This window comes from Urocampus carinirostris, chromosome 11 (genome assembly GCF_059441175.1).
Source record: "Urocampus carinirostris isolate Australia breed hairy pipefish chromosome 11, RoL_Ucar_1.0, whole genome shotgun sequence".
In the NCBI taxonomy this organism is placed as follows: Eukaryota; Metazoa; Chordata; class Actinopteri; order Syngnathiformes; family Syngnathidae; genus Urocampus; species Urocampus carinirostris.
This window is the reverse complement of record NC_142359.1, coordinates 27191097-27209460: the sequence shown is the minus strand read 5'-3', so window position 1 is coordinate 27209460 and position 18364 is coordinate 27191097. Positions and strand designations below refer to the sequence as shown.

Here is an 18364-nt window from a genome sequence, read left to right as displayed (position 1 = left end):
TCGATCAAACAAATAACATTTTGATTACATAGATTTAGAGTAGATTTGAATTAACTGAAATTATTAATCCCAACATCAATAATTTAATCAAGGAAAAACTAAGCAGTGGTTCGAAAACTTGTTCATAAGACCATACCTGTGGCAAAGTCGCTGTTGTTTCTTTTGCGTGAAGCAGTTAGTTCTCTGCGTAAAACCGCAAATACGGTCGGGGGTTCCCGTCACTCGTCTTCTGAACGCAAACGTGTCGGCGAGGACAACACGGCGTGCACACGGGGGACACGCTTTTCTTGTTGCAGAAACATAACAGAGATATTAGTCACAATATAACAGCCTGACAGTGGGGGCCCCCACAGCGCACCTTACACGGCGTATATAAAGACGATCTATTGCCGGTATATTCCGAGCGAGAGGAATTAAAGTCATAAATTTGGCCGCTAAATTATTCAAGTGATAAGCATCTTTGCGTCGGTGATGAACAATGTGGTTTTGCTTCATATGCATTAGCAGCTGGCCGTATGAGTGTGATGTCCTCGTTATGTAGCGGTTTGCCTACCCCGAGTTTCGGATCAAGTATACACACCAAGGACAGGGTGGTTTTTTTTTTTTTATTCTCCGCGCTACAACTCAGTACAATTCAATCTCTCGTGCTTTACTTCCCTCTGGTTGTTACTTTAGTCCACAACGCAAATAATGACAGTGGCGTACTTTGAATTCAAATGACTTTGTTAGGTGGCATTAAGCATTATGGGAACCTATGGCTCGAGCAAAGCACCTAGAGCAATTTGATTGAGTAAAAACTCCAAATAGTTTGCTTTTATGACTCTTTGTGTCAAAAAGGTTCTGACCTCTGGGTTTCTGTATCACTTACCTTCCACTAGTGGTCTTTTTCTGGAAAAATCGACTTGAGCTAAAAAAAAGTAGAAAAAAAGGGACGCTAGATTGGTAGAGCATTTCTAAGAAAATAAAGTGATGCAAGTGCTTGCTAAAGCCATGGATATTTGAAGGCAACTTGCAATCAGACCCATTTGAAGATGTGTGGCGCTAATGTTGGAATGATCACTACAAGACTGAACATTTTCGCTGCCCAAACTTCAAATCCATACTACAAACCATGTTGATACAATTCTATTGTAAATACTTAGACTAAGACAGTTTTTCACACCGTCAGACCCATTAGATACCAAGGTCAGGGCTACCATAAATACATCCAAATACATCTGAAACATTTTTTTGATCTGAAAAAAATTGTGCGTCCGTTCTTTTTTATGGTAGGTTTTGTGTTCATAAAACTCCAAACAGGGCAGCACGGCAGGGGGCTGTGGTTAGCACGTGTGCGGCACAGTTCTGGGGTCAAGGGATAAAACCATCCTGTGTGGAGTTTGCATGTTCTTCCCTATGCCTGCGTGGGTTTCCTCCGGGCATTATTAATGTTAAATGGCCGGTCCAAGTTGTCCCTAGGTGTGACTGAGCGATGAGTTGTCTGTCTCTGTGTGCCCTGCGACTGGCTGGCAACCAGCTCAGCGTGTCCCCTGCCCACTGCCCGAAGATAGCTGAGATGGGCTCCAGCTCCCCCGTGACCCTACTGAGGATAACGGTGCAGCTATTAGATTAATAGATGAATAGAACACAGAATGTTTGTTGGGCTTTTTAAGATCAAAGTGCTCAAATCAGTACGATAATTTTATTGAAAAAAGGCTGGCACTCAAAAAGTCGGAGTGATGGAAAATAATGGAATTGAATAGAATAGAATAGAATAGAATAGAATTGCATGTATTGCCTTTGCTACATGTCAAATGTGCAAGGACATCAAAAAGTGCCATCCTAATCCACCAAGAAGATTTACAATATAAAATACCAAAATTTAAAATAAATAAGTTAATGGTTACAATATAAAAATAAGTATCATTAGATTGAAATATATATATATATATATATATATATATATATATATATATATATATATATATGTAATGCATCGTCATTATTGCATAATTCCCGTATAAGCATGGTTAACAGGTGTTTTATTTTGCAGAGTTGAAGGGGATTTTTGTCTTTGGGTAGAAGCTGTTTTTCAAACTATTAGTTCTTGACTCGATGGTCCAGAATCGTCTACCTCCGGGCAACACTTCAAACATGTAATGTCCAGGGTAAAAAAATCTTGCTAACACTTTTCTGAGCTCCCTTAAGGAAGCTCTGTACAGTTTATCAAGTGTGAGAAGGGGACAGTCTACAATTTCCTGGGCTGTGCTAAAACTAATTTTTATATTGCAGAATTTGACAAATACTGTATTCCCACAGCGTTGCCCAGGACCCCCGGTGTCCCAGTAGTGACAGAGCGCACCGCCACCAGTATAACCCTGACTTGGGATTCCGGCAACCCCGAACCTGTGACCTACTACATCATGCAGCACAAGTCCAAGTACTCTGAGGAGGTGTACAAGGAGATTGACGGTGTTGCCACCACGCGTTACAGCGTGGGCGGCCTCAGCCCCTACTCAGACTACGAATTCCGTGTGGTGGCTGTCAACAACATTGGCAGGGGCCCGCCTAGCGAGAGCGTGGAGGCCAAGACGGCCGAGCAGGCGCCTAGCACGGCACCGCGTCGCGTTCGGGGCCAGATGCTGAGCGCCACCACAGCCGCCATCAACTGGGAAGAGCCGGAGGAAGCTAACGGACAGATTATGGGCTACAGAGTCTACTACACTTTGGATTCCGCCCAACACGTCAACATGTGGGAGAAACAAATGGTCAGAGGGGCCAACTTTGTCACCATCCAAAGCCTGATCCCCAACAAAACCTACTACATCAAAGTTCTGGCCTTCACCTCGGTGGGCGATGGGCCCCTCTCCCCAGACCTTCAGATCATTGCAAAAACGGGAGGTGAGCTGGCTTTCCTTTGATCGCAGGAACTATTTTAGTGCATACGTTTTTGTCACAGGCATTTCCTAAAGTCTGTTGTGGTTGTTAAAGAGGCTGCAGGCATCTCAGAAGCTGTCAACAATCAAATAATCCTGAGAACTCCAAGAACAATTTAATGCAAATTATCTGATGTGGAATCCAAGTGCCAAAAATGGTCTTTAAAATGAAATAAAAAATATTTGTATATTTTACACTGTAAAAGCAGATTACATAGACAATATAGTCCACGACGGTTAAGACATTTGAGAACTTGTAAAAGAATCTTAAAATGAATCCTAAAATGCAGTGGGACCAAATAGTTTTTTTGTAAAACAACTGGTGTAATGTCATTATAAGTGCTGCTGAGTTTTGCAATAGCCGAAGGCTTGCAATACTCTTTTCGTGGAGACCAGGAAGCAAAAATGTCCAATAATCATAATGAGAGTAAAAAAAAACATACATAAGCATGTATTTTCGTCTGGGAGAAAAATGGGTAGACTGCTGATATAATCTTCAAATGTTTAGAAAAAAAATAAGAAAATGAAAAAAATGCAAAACATTTTTGAGGATACCGGAGAGCAGGGATTTAATATAAATATAAGTGTTCATTAGCACCTATGTGTTTACCTGAGAAAGAAACAGATGGACCCTGGCTATTTTCTTCTAATGATAAAAAGCAATTGATTGCAAAATTATTTTTGGGGAGTCCAAAGAGCAGGGAACTCTATTAATTGAAACAAGAAGTGATTTAATAAAAACACACATCAGCTCCTCCGTGTTTGCCTGAGAGAAACTTTGGCTACATCGTTTCAATGATAAATAACAATCAAATGCAAAAATGTTTCTGGGGTGTCCAGAGAGCAGCGAATTACAATAATCTCGAGGAGAGGAAATAAAAGCATGGATTTTCACTTATGTGTTTGCCCGACTTAGAAACGGGTGGGCTCTGGCTCTGTTATTTAAATGAATAAAAAAAAGAAAATGATCAAAATGCAAAATTCCTTTCGGGGAGTCTAGGTAGCGGGGAATTACATTGATGAAAACAAAAAGAGATCGAAGAACTCACCAGCACCTCCCTGTTTGCCTGAGAGAGAAATGGGCGGACTCTCATAATATTCTTCAGATGACAATAAAACAATCAATTTAAATATTATTTTTGGGGAGTCCAGAGAGCAGATAATTAAAATTTAAATGAAAGTCTAAAAAGTATGCAACAGTTTTTGCCTGAGAGCGAAATGCTGGGACTCAGTCAATTGCAAAATTATTTTGGGGAGAAAGCAGGGAATTACAAACATCTAAATCAGAGACAACCAGGTGGACTATATTCTTCAGATGAAAAACAATTTGAGTTATATTTTAATATGGGGAATAAAATTAAGCTCACAGTAAAAGATAACGCCCGATTACGAAACACATGTTAAAGGTCTAAAATCTTTATTAGCTGTGATTTAGAGCTGTAACTTTTTACTGCGGCTCCACACGTCAACATATCTTTCTCTTTGACCCCCAGTCCCTTCCCAACCGACGGACTTCAAGGGCGAAGCCAAGTCCGAAACCAGCATTTTGCTGTCGTGGGTGGCGCCAGTCCAGACGGGACAGGAGAACCAAATCACGGGATACGAACTCTTGTACAAAAAGCGTGAGGATAAAGATGAGGTATGACATCAGTGCTGGCTTAATTTTGGCTCTCCAACCCAGACTTAACGTTTTTGTTTTTTGTTTTTTGTTTTTCAGAGGCGAATTAGTTTCGAACCCACCTCCACGTATCTCATGAAGGACCTAAAGCCGTTCACCACGTACGCTTTCCGCCTGGCGGCCCGAAGCAAGCACGGCGTCGGGGCGTACACCAGCGAGATCTCTGCGGAAACCCCGCAAACACGTAGGTCTTCTTCCGTATCCGCGAGTCTGCGCGCCGTCCGTAACAGAATAATTACGACTCAATCGATGTGGAACCAAATGGGAAAAGTTTAATTCTAATTACGTCTCCTATAAACAGTTTTTCTTTCTGTGTAAAACAACCTGCCAAAAGTGTGCTACAATTTTTTTTTTTAAAATAGGTCACATTGTACAAAAATACACCTCCTTAACTGGTTACCTTTGTTTGAAATAACTATGAAAAAAAAAGATGCATTCAATTAAAATTACCTATTTTTTGCACTAGTACGTGCAATGGATTATAAAGAGATTATAAGAGAGAATGGCATTGTGGGAAATAATTTGTTTGTCATGAAAGATATACAGGATTATAAGGCACACGTTCAAATTTCTGGCCAATTAGAAGGTTTTGGGTGTGCGTTGTAGTTCGGAAACTATGGTGATCTAAATTATTTCTTGTTGGTTTTATGAGTGATCGCACGTTCAAATAAGGAGCCAAAAGATAACTGCTTATTGGCTATTTTCAAATAAAGGAACACTTTCCCTTATTTTAAAATCTCAGGCTATACCTTCCTTTAAAAAAGTTTAAAAAAGGAATTCCCAGTATGAATTTAACCTTTTTTTTTCATTTAAATCATCATCTTGACTGAATCGACAGTGTAATGTATTTATTTTTTTTCATTTGTGGCTGGGGTGATAATGTTTATGGTTTAATACTTTTTCCAGTGTTTTTTGTAAGATAATAAAAAAAACAGCAAAAGTATGTGCAATATTTTTACTTTATTTTCTTTATGTTATTTTTTTTAAATAAAAAATTTGCAAAACAATATATGTGTGACAAAAAAAAGGTTTACTACCTTTTAACTTTTGTCAGTTTCTAATAATCTAATCTAATAATTAAAAACAGCAAAATAACACGTAAGCTTTTTTATTTACTTGTTTTACAAAAGTCAATTCCATTGAAGTTGGGAAAAAGTTTAAAATGTCAGTAAAATTAGAATAGAATGACTTGCAAACCTTTTCTAACCCATATTTAAATGAATACACCACAAAGACAAGATTATCCATGTTCAAACTCATAAACTTTATTTCCATAAGCAAATAATGATAAACTTAGAATTTTATAATTGCAACAAGTGCCAAAGTAGTTGGGAAAGGGGCTTCTTCACCATTGTGTTACATCACCTTTCCTTTTAATAACACTCAATAAACGTTTAGGAAGTGAGGAGACTAGTTGTTGAATCGTTGATAGTGGAATCCTTTCCCATTCTTGCTTTATGTACAGCTTCAGCTGTTCAACAGTCCGGGGTCTCCTTTGTCTTATTCTGCGCTTTATAATGCGCCACACATTTTCAATGGGAGACAGGTCAGGACTGCAGGCAGGCCAGTCAAGCACCCGCACCCTCTTACTACGAAGCCACGCTGTCGTGAGACGTGCAGTGTGTGGCTTGGCATTATCCTGCTGGAAGAAGCAAGGGCGCCCATGGTAAAGATTCTGTTTGGATGGCAACATACTTTGTTCCAAAACCTGAATGTACTTTTCTGCATTAATGGTGCCTTCACAGATGTGCAGGTTACCCATTCCTTGGCCACTCACGCACCCCCATACCATCACAGATGCTGGCTTTTGCACTTTGCGTGCATAACAGTCTGGGTGGTTCTGTTCTTCTTTGGACCGGAGGACACGACGTCCACAATTTCCAAACACAATTTGGAAAACTGACTCATCAGACCACAGAACACTTTTCCACTTTGTATCAGTCCATTTTAGATGGGCTCGGGCCCAGAGAACCCTGCGGCGTTTCTGGATGTTGTTGATGAATGGCTTACGCTTTGCAACATAAAGTTTTAACCCACACTTACGGATATAGCGTCGAACTGTATTGACTGACAGTGGTTTTCCAAAGTGTTCCTGAGCCCATGTGGTGATGTCCTTCACACATTGATGTCGGTTCTTAATGCAGTACCGCTTGAGGGCTCGGAGGTCACGGGCATTCAATAATGGTTTACGGCCATGCCGTTTACGCACAGTGATTTCTCCAGATTCCCTGAACCTTTTCACAATATTATGGACTGTAGATGATGATATCCCTAAATTCCTTGCAATTGTACTTTGAGGAATGTTGTTTTTAAACTGTTCAACAATTTGCTCACGCAGTTGTTCACAAAGAGGTGAACCTCGCCCCATCCTTGCATGTGAATGACTTAGCTTGTTCGGGTCTCCCTTTTTTATACCCAGTAACAACTCTCACCTGTTGCTAATTCATCTGTTCACCTGCAAATAGTTGGTTGATTTCCATTCATCCACTTTCTGAGTAGTTATTGACACCTGTCCCAACTATTTTGGCACGTGTTGCTGTCATCAAATTACAGAGTTGATGATTTTCTCCCAAAACAATAAAGTTTATGAGTGAAGACAATAAATATGTTGTCTTTGCTGTGCATTCATTTAAATATGGGTTGAAAAGAATTTGCAATTTACTTGGATCCATTTTTATTTGCAATTAACACACTTTCCCAACTTCATTGGAATTGAGTTTTGTATTTTATTATATTTATTTTCAGTCCAATCTTAAATATCTTCACTGTAAGTTACCCGGGTGATCATTAGAAGAAAGAAAATATACTGAAGAATGACACGCTTTTTTGCAAAGAAAAAATTGGGAAATATGCCTAGGGTACACTAGTGTGCCCCTGTACACTGCTTGAAAAATACTGTTATTGAGGGAACTCATCTCCTTCTATAGTAGACGAAGCCAAATTGCATTAAACCTGTTATAATTACCTGTATTAGTAAGAGTTAAAGCATCTTTAAAGCTTTGATTCCAAGTTAAATCTTTAAAGCTGCTTTGGCTTAAGTTTTAGGCTTTAACACCAGGGCTAGCTAAAGATTTAAAGCTGGTTTCACTTTTGACTCATTTAATGTGCTCCTTTAAACCGATATGACGTCGTTGATAATAAAGTGAAAAGGAAACTGCTACAAGTAAGGTATAGTGCACTAAAACACATTCATAACAAATAATAATAATAATAATAATAATAATTTCCTTGTATTGTCATTCTGTGTAACAATGTACACAGAACGAAATGTCGATTGCACCTGAACCGTTGTAGCGAGCCGATGCAGCCGCAGCCAACAGAGGGCGCCGCCGACCACTTTTTAAGTCTTAGGAATGACTCGGCCGGGGCGCGAACCACCGACCTCCCAGTCTCAAAGCGGGTGCCTTACCATCTAGGCTACTGAGCTGCAGGCAGGGTTGGGTAGGGTTACTTCAACTGGATTACTTTCAATTACTTTTGGTTTACTCCAATACCAAATGTGCTAATAAAAGACAAAATAAACTAAATATGAATAACATTATGACTCACAACACGTAGTAAACGTTCTCTCCTGGCTTTGATCTCTTTGATCTCCGGCAAAACTAACATAAAATGCGACAGAAACAAAATGAAAATAAATCCTAACAGCTTGCCAACATCCTTTTTGCCGTTCCATGTATTCCAAGCCTGCACAAAATTTGGTAATTTTATTCATATTTAGTTTCTTTTGTCTTTTATTAACATATTTGGTATTGGAGTAATCCAAAAGTAATTGAAAATAATCCAGTTAAAGTAACCCTACCCAACCCTGATTGCAGGACTATAAGGCGCACCCTCAAAATATTAATTTAGGATTTTTTGAATTATCATGCATACATAAGGCACATCGTACTATAAGGTAGATGAAATCAAAACTGCATAAAGAGCAGGAGTTGCATTAAGAAAAAAAATTCTCACAGGATAAATATTTGAAAATCTGGTTTCATGATTAAATTAATGGATTTGTTCATAAATGGTTGCCATATGTAGAACCATTTTATTGTAGTTATGAATTCCTGATATTGTGGCAATTTGTTTTTTTAAGGTGTGCCTTATAGTTCGGAAATATGGTAACAGGGACGTTAATTCACTATCTGATCCAAAGAGTTGGTCGAAGTGGTACCATGTCGTTTATTCACACTCAGTATACTAGTTCATCACGTAACATATATATATATATATATATATATATATATATATATATATATATATATATATATATATATATAAACAATTGCTCCATTCCGGACATAAGTACAAAAACTTCCCCAAGTTTTGTTTAAACGGACTATTCTTCCTTGCCGTTACACAATCTTCCTCTGGGCTCTTATATAAGACTCACATTTGACTGGTATGTTAACCTTAAAAGTTTGTACATTTGATGATTTAACATCAGCAACTTAAGCCTTTTTTGAGCGTCCCTGTTTAATCGTCCTAGTTTTAAGGAAGGCATACGTCCAGTCCACCCTTGTGTTCGCAAAGCTGTGACCGATCCACTTCGCAAGTCCAATCCATTTTGAGTTTTCACTCTTAATTAGACCCACACACAAAAGAGCTTGGCAGTATCAAATGTTCAGAAAGTTCAGGGTGATAGCTGCCATGACTTTGTATGGGAAAAACATGTTTCAGTACTTCAACCATTTGGTGATTGAACGCCGATCCCAAACTGATTATTTTAAATACCTAGGTATAAGCGTAATCATAAACCACCAGGAAGGTATTTGTTGAATTGACATAAAAAAAAAAAAACGACAGTCAACCTTATAGTCTTGTCAATAGCTGCATGACGGTTTATATATTGGTCGTGAATGCTCGGTCTGTAAAAGTAAAATCAGTAAAAGGTACTAGCAGCTCTCAGGTAGGTGTGGCGGCCGTCCGGATGCATGCCAATGTTTGAGATTCTACTAAACAAAGTCATGTCTCCTTGGGAAGCTTCTCTGTTGAACAATCAGGCTTTTACCACAAACCAACAGGCTTCGGAAAGGTTGGTGACCAATCCGGTTTTTCCTCCTTTACAAACCCATTGAACGCATCAACCTTTATGTTTTTGGATTGATGGTAACTGCTTGCCAAATTTCTAGTTGCTCAACGTTAAGGGTTAGCTATTGTGTACATGGGTAGACAACATAAGGCACAGCTGTCCTCTTTCCAACCGACACCATCCATCATCAGTTTTGTGTTACACTTTTGTGTCTTTTGGTCCATTTTCCATTGTGCTTTGTCCTCATATTATTTTATTTTCCTTTTTTCCCCTCCCTCCATTTCAACAATTACCACAAAAATTACTCCCCAAATATATATATATATATATATATATATAAAATGGCCTTTCCAAACAACAACCGGGCTGGAACAACAGAACCCTCCGGGCCCCCCACAGAAGTCAGGTGCTCAAGTCCAACTTCCACGAGCATCCTGGTAAGTTGGCAAGCGCCTCGGACGGACTCTCAGAACGGAGTCATCACCGGCTACAGCGTCCAATACTTGGCCAGCGACGGGGAGGACACGCCCCCTCGCCGGATCTCAGACATCCCCCCTGGAAGCCGGCGCTACCTTTTGGAGCACTTGGAAAAATGGACCGAATACCGCGTGACAGTCAGCGCTCACACGGATGTCGGGGCGGGACCGGAAAGCGAGCCACAATTGGTGCGCACAGACGAGGACGGTACGTTTTCGACCAATCCTAAGCCTCACATCGCCACTGCAACGGTTACTAACAACCCCGACTGCACCTAACCAAGACCCTTTGGAGATTTTTATCAACTTTTTTGGCTTCATTTCAACATATGGTACAAACCTGAAGTCCCAGCTGTCATTTTTGAATCTTGAACAGTGGGATTTTCTTTTTTTTAAACTTTTTGATCTTTTTTTTTGGGATGTTGTAAAATCATTTTGATTCTCATGTATTTTTTGCTTGCCTCATAGCCAAAAATTCTTGTTGTGCTTCAAGAGTTCAGCTTGAAGCCACTCTTTTGGCTCCACATCTTTTTCCAAACCTACTCATTTTTAATGTTTTCAAGATCAGGTCATTTGCCAGACCTATTTTTGGTGTTAAACCCCCCACCTTGTTACCATTGTTGAAATATTCCCGCTGCAATTTTGTGATTTTTAATATTTTTGGGTCAATATTTTGCACAACGGAGGAAGATTCTAGACCGCGAGCGAAGGGGTTGATTATCATGTCTTTTTTTTTTGTTTTCCCCCGCTTTATCCCATGATGTCCCCCTCCCCAGTTCCTAGCGGGCCACCTCGCAAAGTCGAGGTGGAAGCTGTCAACTCGTCTTCAATTAAAGTCATCTGGCGCTCGCCGATGCCCACCAAGCAACACGGGCAGATCCGGGGGTACCAGGTGCACTATGTCAAGATGCTTAATGGGGAGCCCACAGGACAGCCACATATCAAGGATATACTGATTGATGATGCCCAGGTACTTACACACTCTCGCACCCACCCATTCTGTATTTCGCCAACGTACGGGATTATGAATCATGATTCAACTGCAACAGGGATTAATTATTATCGGTGTATGTGTCTCTTTCCCCGCATCCAATCAGTGGGAATATGATGATTCCACCGATCATGTGAGTATTGCGACCAGATTTGTGTCTTGCTCTGTCCCTTTGTTGTCTTCAGCACGAATGGCACGTGACATTAAAGGCCAGTCTACCAATTACGTATATTCACGACCATAAGACACATTGTACTAAAGGGCGCAGTCTTAGATACATGCACTCATGATGCATTTTACGCACAAAAACACCGCACCACTGATTGGATAGCGCGTTAGCCCTACAGTGCAAGGGTCCATGGTTCATGTCCAGCTACCAGGCTCCCCGTGCCTGTGTGGGTTTCTCCCGGGCAACCCGATCTTCTCCTGCTTTCTAAAAACATGCATGGCAGGTACATTTAAAGTTCCGTATTGTCCATAGGTGTGAATGAGTGAGTGGATTTTCTTTCGCTGTGTGTCCTGCGACTGGTTAGTAACCACTGTGTCCCCTTCCTACTCCCTAAAAACATCTGGAATGGGCTTCAGCACCCTACGGTGAGGATAAACGGTGCAGAAATCGGATGAATAAGACGCACCTGTGTGCGCATTTAAAAATAGAGCGAAAGCAAAACTAAGTTTGGTTGTACTTTATTTAAAGAAACACTCTTTGGCCATCAGATGTTTCTTTATTGTGTAGTGTAACTAAGAATAAAACGCAAGAAAGAAGCCAAAACTACAGAGACCCATAGTGACAAAGCTACACCATTTCTTGTTTTTTTTATCTGCCCAGCACAAGGTTGTTTTTTTTTTTTTTTTTTTTTGAGCCGCAAGATGGCAGACAAGCATGCCAGCTCCCACTAGGTGATCCCCATGCAATGTAAAACAAATACAAATTCCCTGATCTACAAGTATTTCAAAGAAATGCGTGTTTATATGATAATGCATGTAGTTTTGCTTGCTATCCTAATCAACATTATTTTTCAAAGTGAATTATTTTTATTTATTTTTTTTTTACATCAAAAGGGTTCGCTAAAAGATAATTATTTATGTTTTCTTTATTACCACTAGGTGATTTTAAACAGGACACAAGGTCCCTTTAACATTCACACAATGTCCTCTAATACATATGATATACAACAACAACACCACAAAAGCATACACGTGTATGTATTTAAACATGGAGTGGGATCAAAACTAAGTTAGGTTGTGCTTTATTTAAGTATCCAATCGTGAAACACAAGGAATACAAATAAAGTCAAAATAATAGAGCAGGAACAAAACCTTATTCTTAATCATAATCAATCCAAAATAGCAAAGTCATCATCCTCTGTTACTCTATTGAACAGATGGGCTGCATGTTTATCAAATGTGCCAGGTTCACTTTTCCACTTTCAGAGTTACTTTCCGTGCCTTGTGGCTCCTTTGAATAAATGACAGCTTTTACAAAAGGTAGAAGACCAGTGCCAGGCAGACATGTTAGTATCTGTACTTCACCTGTAATAATAACAATAATAATCTCAGAGTTCATCCATTCATCCATCCTATTTCTGCACTGGATATCCTCAGTAGGGTCGCGGGGTGCTAGAGCCCATCCCAGCTATCTTCAGGCAGTAGGCAGAGATGCTCCGACAAGCATTGCATGCATTGTTCACACGCACAGATGCGAATCTGCAAAGGCTCGGCATACGTGATTAACATAATTAGCATCCTGACCTAGTCAACAGAGTTGAGCGCAAAGCCTGCTTGACAGAAAAATAGCTATTTTTCAAATTCACTTTGCTGTGAACCACCTACTGCAAGTTTTTGCAGAACCATCCATCCAGTGGTCAGGCAGTGGTCAGAGTACACCCTGAACTGGTTTCCAGCCAGTCACAGGGCATGCTCAGATTTCATTTGCTTCAATTCTCCATTCACCCCGGCTGCAAGGCCCTGTACAGACGTAGCACCATTACCAAAAAGCCCAGATAACATTTTCAGAGTTAGGGGTCAGGTGACAATTCAAGATCGCAACATCGGTTACGTAGTATTTATTCGCCAATCCACAGCGTCATTAAAAGTTGTCTGAAGGTATGTATGTCAGAAGTAATGCTCACTAAAAGAAAACAGCATGCCAATGCTAAATGGTATATGGAAAAGAACCGTCGTCAGGTGTGGGTGAGGCTTGAATATATGCTTGCATAGAGCCAAAGCTCAACAGCAATTGTGAAAAACACTGTGTTCTGGGTAACACACCTACCCATTATTTCATATGCAATCAAAGCCCACACTTCCTGCTTCAGCTGACTCATGGCCGTCTACTTTGAACACCTTACAACCACATATACACACAGGGCACATTATACTTTTGAGTAAATTCTAATCTTTTTATGAGCGCCTAATAGTTGTGAAAATACAGACCATAAGACCCAACCGTCTCCATCCTTGTCAACTAATGCCTGCCCCTAGTTCCATGCCTGTTTTTTTTTTGTTTGTTTTTTGTTAAATCCTCCTCCGGGTCACTTAAGCCTTGCCTCTCGACAGGAAATGTTCATCACTGAACTGCAAGCTGAGACTGCGTATTCCGTTACTGTGGGAGCCTATACTACAAAGGGCGACGGCGCACGTAGCAAGCCAAAAATGGTTACGACCACTGGTGCAGGTACGTTTCACTGAAACTTTGGTTAAAAAAAATGGACTGAACCACTACATTGTTGAAGTTTACTCAAATTTCAGGGTTGTTTAAAAAAATAAAAATAACCCAAATGCTCAAGTATTTTTGCTTCGGTATTCAGAAAAAAAATCAGAACTCTAACTAACCCAAACGCAGCCAAACGTGTGACCAATTGAGATGAGTATCAATGTTGGCCACTTAGGTAGCATTATTTCAAAAGATTATCAGTACAAAGAGGTTTGTTGAGAATTGATTTTGATTGAGTGTCTTGTTTGCCATATTTTTTCACCGATAACATTGGGTCCAAGGAAGTTAGTGATAAAGGGAAGGAAAAGTGAGATTAAGTTGAAAAAGGAAATGATTGCAAAATATGAGAAAGGTGTACCAGTGTTAACCATTGAGCCTCTGCTCAAAGGTCCAATAAATGCATTCAAACTAATTTATATCTGGATCTTTATTATGTATATTTTTTATTATCTACACATTTAAATAATTACCCTTTCAAGTACACATTTTCATTTACATTATGGGGGGATTTTGGAAAACATAGGAATATATTAAAAAAAAAAAAACATTAGTCATTAAGAGAAAAAATGTTGTGTGACTCCAAAATGTTTTTTCAATACTGATCCCCAACAGATTATGGTCGAGTACCAAGGTATCACTGTTTGTAGACGTGAAGTAACTCTGCTTCTCTCTTGGACTCTCCCTTAGTCCCTGACAAACCCCGGCTAATGGTCAGTACAACCAACATGGGCACAGCTCTCCTCCAGTGGCACCCCCCTGCGGTCACCCATGGGCCCCTGCAAGGTTACAGACTCCGCTTTGGTCGCAAAGACTTGGAACCATTGACAGTCATTGAGTTCCCCGAACGGGACAATCATTACACCACCAGAGAGATCCACAAGGGCGCCTCATATACCTTCAGGCTCTCGGCGCGCAACAAGGTGGGCTTTGGTGAAGAAACGGTAAAAGAGGTTACAACCAACGAGGCGGTACCCAGCGGGTACCCCCAATGGATCACGGCCGATGCTGCCACTACGTCCACCATTCAGGTCACCTGGCAAGAATTGTTGCTTGCCGAACGAAACGGACAAATCCTCAAATATGCCTTGCAGTACAAAGACATCAACAGCCCGCGTAGCCCCTCGGAACTTTTCATCACCGCCCCGGAGTCCACCGTGGTCTTGGATGGACTTAAGGCGGATACCACTTACGATATTAAAATGTGTGCATTCACCAGCAAGGGTTCTGGTCCATATAGCCCCAGTGTCCAAATCAGGACACAGCCTTTGGATCAAGGTATGACTGGTCCCTCAGCCAACTTATCTTGCTAAGTTCCAAAAAGTGCCACCATCATAAGGTATCAGGGTGTAGTCTGCATACCCTTTGAGCTATTTACAACCTCCCAAGTGTTTGTGCGCTGAAAGTCGCTCATTACATTTAAATGTTGGTGTTAAGGTAAGAGGACAGTGTTCAGGGTTCAGTAGTCTACTTTAGGGGGAGGGCGTTCCCAAGGTAAGTCCCAGGTATGGCAGGAAACAGTGAGTAAATGTCCAGTGTCTAAATCAGATGCTTCCCCCTTTCTTTTAGCAGTGTTTGCAAAAAATTTCCATGTGAGAGCTGCTATGAAGACATCCGTGCTTTTGACATGGGAGATCCCTGACACGTACAACGCCGCTCAGCCTTTTACTGTGAGTTATGTTCTCTCATTGTACAAATCCAGCTTATGCCATTCATGACCTCCTCTACAAGCTAGTCGTAAATTTGTGGTTGAAACAACAAACGGCAAAAACTTTTTTTTTTTATCTCACATTTGATAAATGTGATATAGGTCATGATAATGCTTCTAGTATCGCTGCAAGGGCGTTGATACTAAACATAGATACTTCATGCACTGTTACATTTTTTTGGGTTAGGACGCTGATTAAATCAAATATAAAATATTTTTAGTATCGAGATATGTCAGTACATACACATGAAAGTGAGCTTTCCTGACCTCCAGATCTTGTGCGACGACGGGCAAAGCGTGGAGGTGGACGGCAAGCTGACGCAGAAGTTGATCACGGGTCTTCAACCGGAAACGCAGTACTCCTTCCTGTTGACCAATCGGGGCAACAGTGCCGGCGGTCTGCAGCACCGGGTGGCCACGATGACGGCACCGGACATTCTCCACACCAAGCCTTTCCTGATCGGGAAGACAAACTCGGATGGCATGGTGACGGTGGAGCTCCCTTCAGTGCAGACGGCGGAAAAAGTGCGGTGAGTGCCGAAATAATCTGACTTTGCCAGCTACTGACTGCGCAAACCTGTGTTTGTTAAAGGTCGGGTGTATCGTTTGAGGTGTCCTTAAAAAAGTCGGAAATTAAATAGGTTCTCTATTAAATATGTGTTAACAATGCGCCACTCCTATCTGCTTTCATCTTACTTTTAGCAATGCTGTTCAGGACGGAACACATTAAGTAGAAAGTACAGTCCAAGTACAGTCCAAAACGCCAACCCAAACACCAAGAATGATGAAAACAGAAGAGTTCATCCAAGCTAAAAATTAGAAATGCAAACACTTGCACACACATCATGAATGAGCTGACAAAGAGTTCAATGATGACAAAAGCCAGGTGATGGTGGCCACGAGTAAAAATGTTCCAAATCCAGTGCAGCTCCTAAGGATGGCTACTCTCAACTTAGCCTATTGTGATTTCTGGATTTTTCCATTTCGTGTATCTCACAGTGGACATGCACCTAAGACCAAAATTTCGGACCCCTCCATGATTTTTAAGTGGGAGATGTACATATCCATCCATCCATTATCTGCACCGCTTATCCTCAGTAGGGTCGCAGGGGTGCTGGAGCCCATCCCAGCTATATTTAGGCAGTGAGCAGGGGACACCCTGAACTGGTTGCCAGCCAGTCGCAGGGCACACAGAGACAGACAACTCACTCGCTAATCCGCACCTAGGGACAATTCGGAGTGGCCAGTTAACCTGACATGCATATTGTTGGAACGTGGGAGGAAACCGGAGCTCCCAGATGAAACCCACGCAAGCACAGGAAGAACATGCAAACTCCACACAGGAGATTTGATCTCATGACCTTGAACTGTGCCGCACACGTGCTAACCCGAGATTTATATATATATATATATATATATATATATATATATGTATATATAGAGAGATAGGTATGTATATATAGAGAGATAGGTGTGTGTGTGTGTATATATATATATATATATATATATATATATATATATATATATATATATATATATATATATATATATATATATATATATATATATATATACTGGTATATATGAATATGAAAAAAGAGCCACTATGAACAGTATTACACGGATTTAGCTCAGGAAAAGCGACTGATTAATATAACACACATGTCATGGTCATTACACTTTTTCCATATGTTTTAATGATAAAAGCTCGATGCAGGGAAAGTTTGCATCACTACCTGACGATTATGTGTTTTCCTCTGCAGTGCTTATTACATCGTCGTGGTACCCTTGAAGAAGCAACGCGGCGGCAAGTTCCTCAAGCCCTGGGACAATCCCGACGAGATGAATCTGGAGGAGGTAGGTGTACTTTTCCTCAGAAAAGACAAGGGCTTCGAGTAGCCGTTGAAGTGTGCATTGCAAGCCGTTCCAATTACCCCAAGAGCCGGCAGCCGTCCTGCGCCCACGCGCGACACGCTCGCTAACTTTTACATTCCGCCCTTTTAGTCATCTCTACAAGATTTCCTAAGCCGCGCCTCGTATTTCCAGCTCGGGATTTATCACGGGGCCGCGGGAAGGCCGAAAGCGAGCGCGCCCATCATTCCATCTGGCATTGGCTTTTATGGTTCCGGCCTCGGGTGGGGCTCGTGTCTGGAGCCTTGACCGATCGGCCCCAAAAACTCACCCGCGCTGTCAGAATTTATTTGTTTGTCAATACCGGCACTCACCTTTTCACAACTTTTCCCAAGGGCAACTAGATTCCGTCACTGTTGACAGCGGAGATGATTGAAGACATTATCGGGCTGCTCCAACAGCCCCGCAGCCAAAACAGAGCAAACGCATACAAACACACAGCGCGATGCCACTGACAGGCATTGCATGCATTGTTCACACGCACAGATTCGAATCTGCAGCGGCTCGGCGGACGTGATTAGCATAATTAGCATCCTGCCCTAGTCGACAGAGTTGAGCACAAAGCCTGCTTGACAGATAAAATAGATTTTTTTCAAATTCACTTTGGTATGAACCGCATACTGCAAGTTTGTGCAGAGCCATCAATCCATTATCTGCACCACTTATCCACGATAGGGTCGTGGGGCTGCTGGAGCCCATCCCAGTTATCTTGGGGAAGTGGGCAGGAGACACCCTGAACCGGTTTCCAGCCAGTCGCAGGGCAATTCATTCACACCTAGGGACAATTTTGATCGGCCAATCAACCTGACATGCAGGTTTTTGGAATGTGGGAGAAAACTGGAGTGCCTGGAGGAACCCCATATAAGCACGGGGAGAACATGGAAACTCTGCACAGGAGGGCTGGTAGCTGGATTTGAACCCATGACTTCAGAACTGTGCCGCGGACACGCTA

General features: G+C 41.3%; 1 protein-coding gene across 22 annotated transcripts in view; it reads left to right on the top strand.

The window, feature by feature from the left end:
• The window catches only part of ptprda (protein tyrosine phosphatase receptor type Da), a 482747-nt gene that overhangs the window by 421130 nt on the left and 43253 nt on the right, over positions 1 to 18364 (top strand). For 7 of the 22 annotated variants that reach the window (XM_088346765.1, XM_088346747.1, XM_088346752.1 and 4 more), the window contains 11 exons: positions 2299 to 2880; positions 4409 to 4554; positions 4633 to 4777; positions 9992 to 10297; positions 10866 to 11059; positions 11187 to 11213; positions 13640 to 13757; positions 14484 to 15071; positions 15363 to 15463; positions 15775 to 16031; positions 17265 to 17358. In XM_088346765.1, the coding sequence (XP_088202891.1) occupies positions 2299 to 2880; positions 4409 to 4554; positions 4633 to 4777; positions 9992 to 10297; positions 10866 to 11059; positions 11187 to 11213; positions 13640 to 13757; positions 14484 to 15071; positions 15363 to 15463; positions 15775 to 16031; positions 17265 to 17358 (2558 nt within the window). The remainder of the gene's footprint in view (positions 1 to 2298; positions 2881 to 4408; positions 4555 to 4632; positions 4778 to 9991; positions 10298 to 10865; positions 11060 to 11186; positions 11214 to 13639; positions 13758 to 14483; positions 15072 to 15362; positions 15464 to 15774; positions 16032 to 17264; positions 17359 to 18364) is intronic. The other 15 variants (XM_088346764.1, XM_088346753.1, XM_088346749.1 and 12 more) reach the window with 4 other exon arrangements.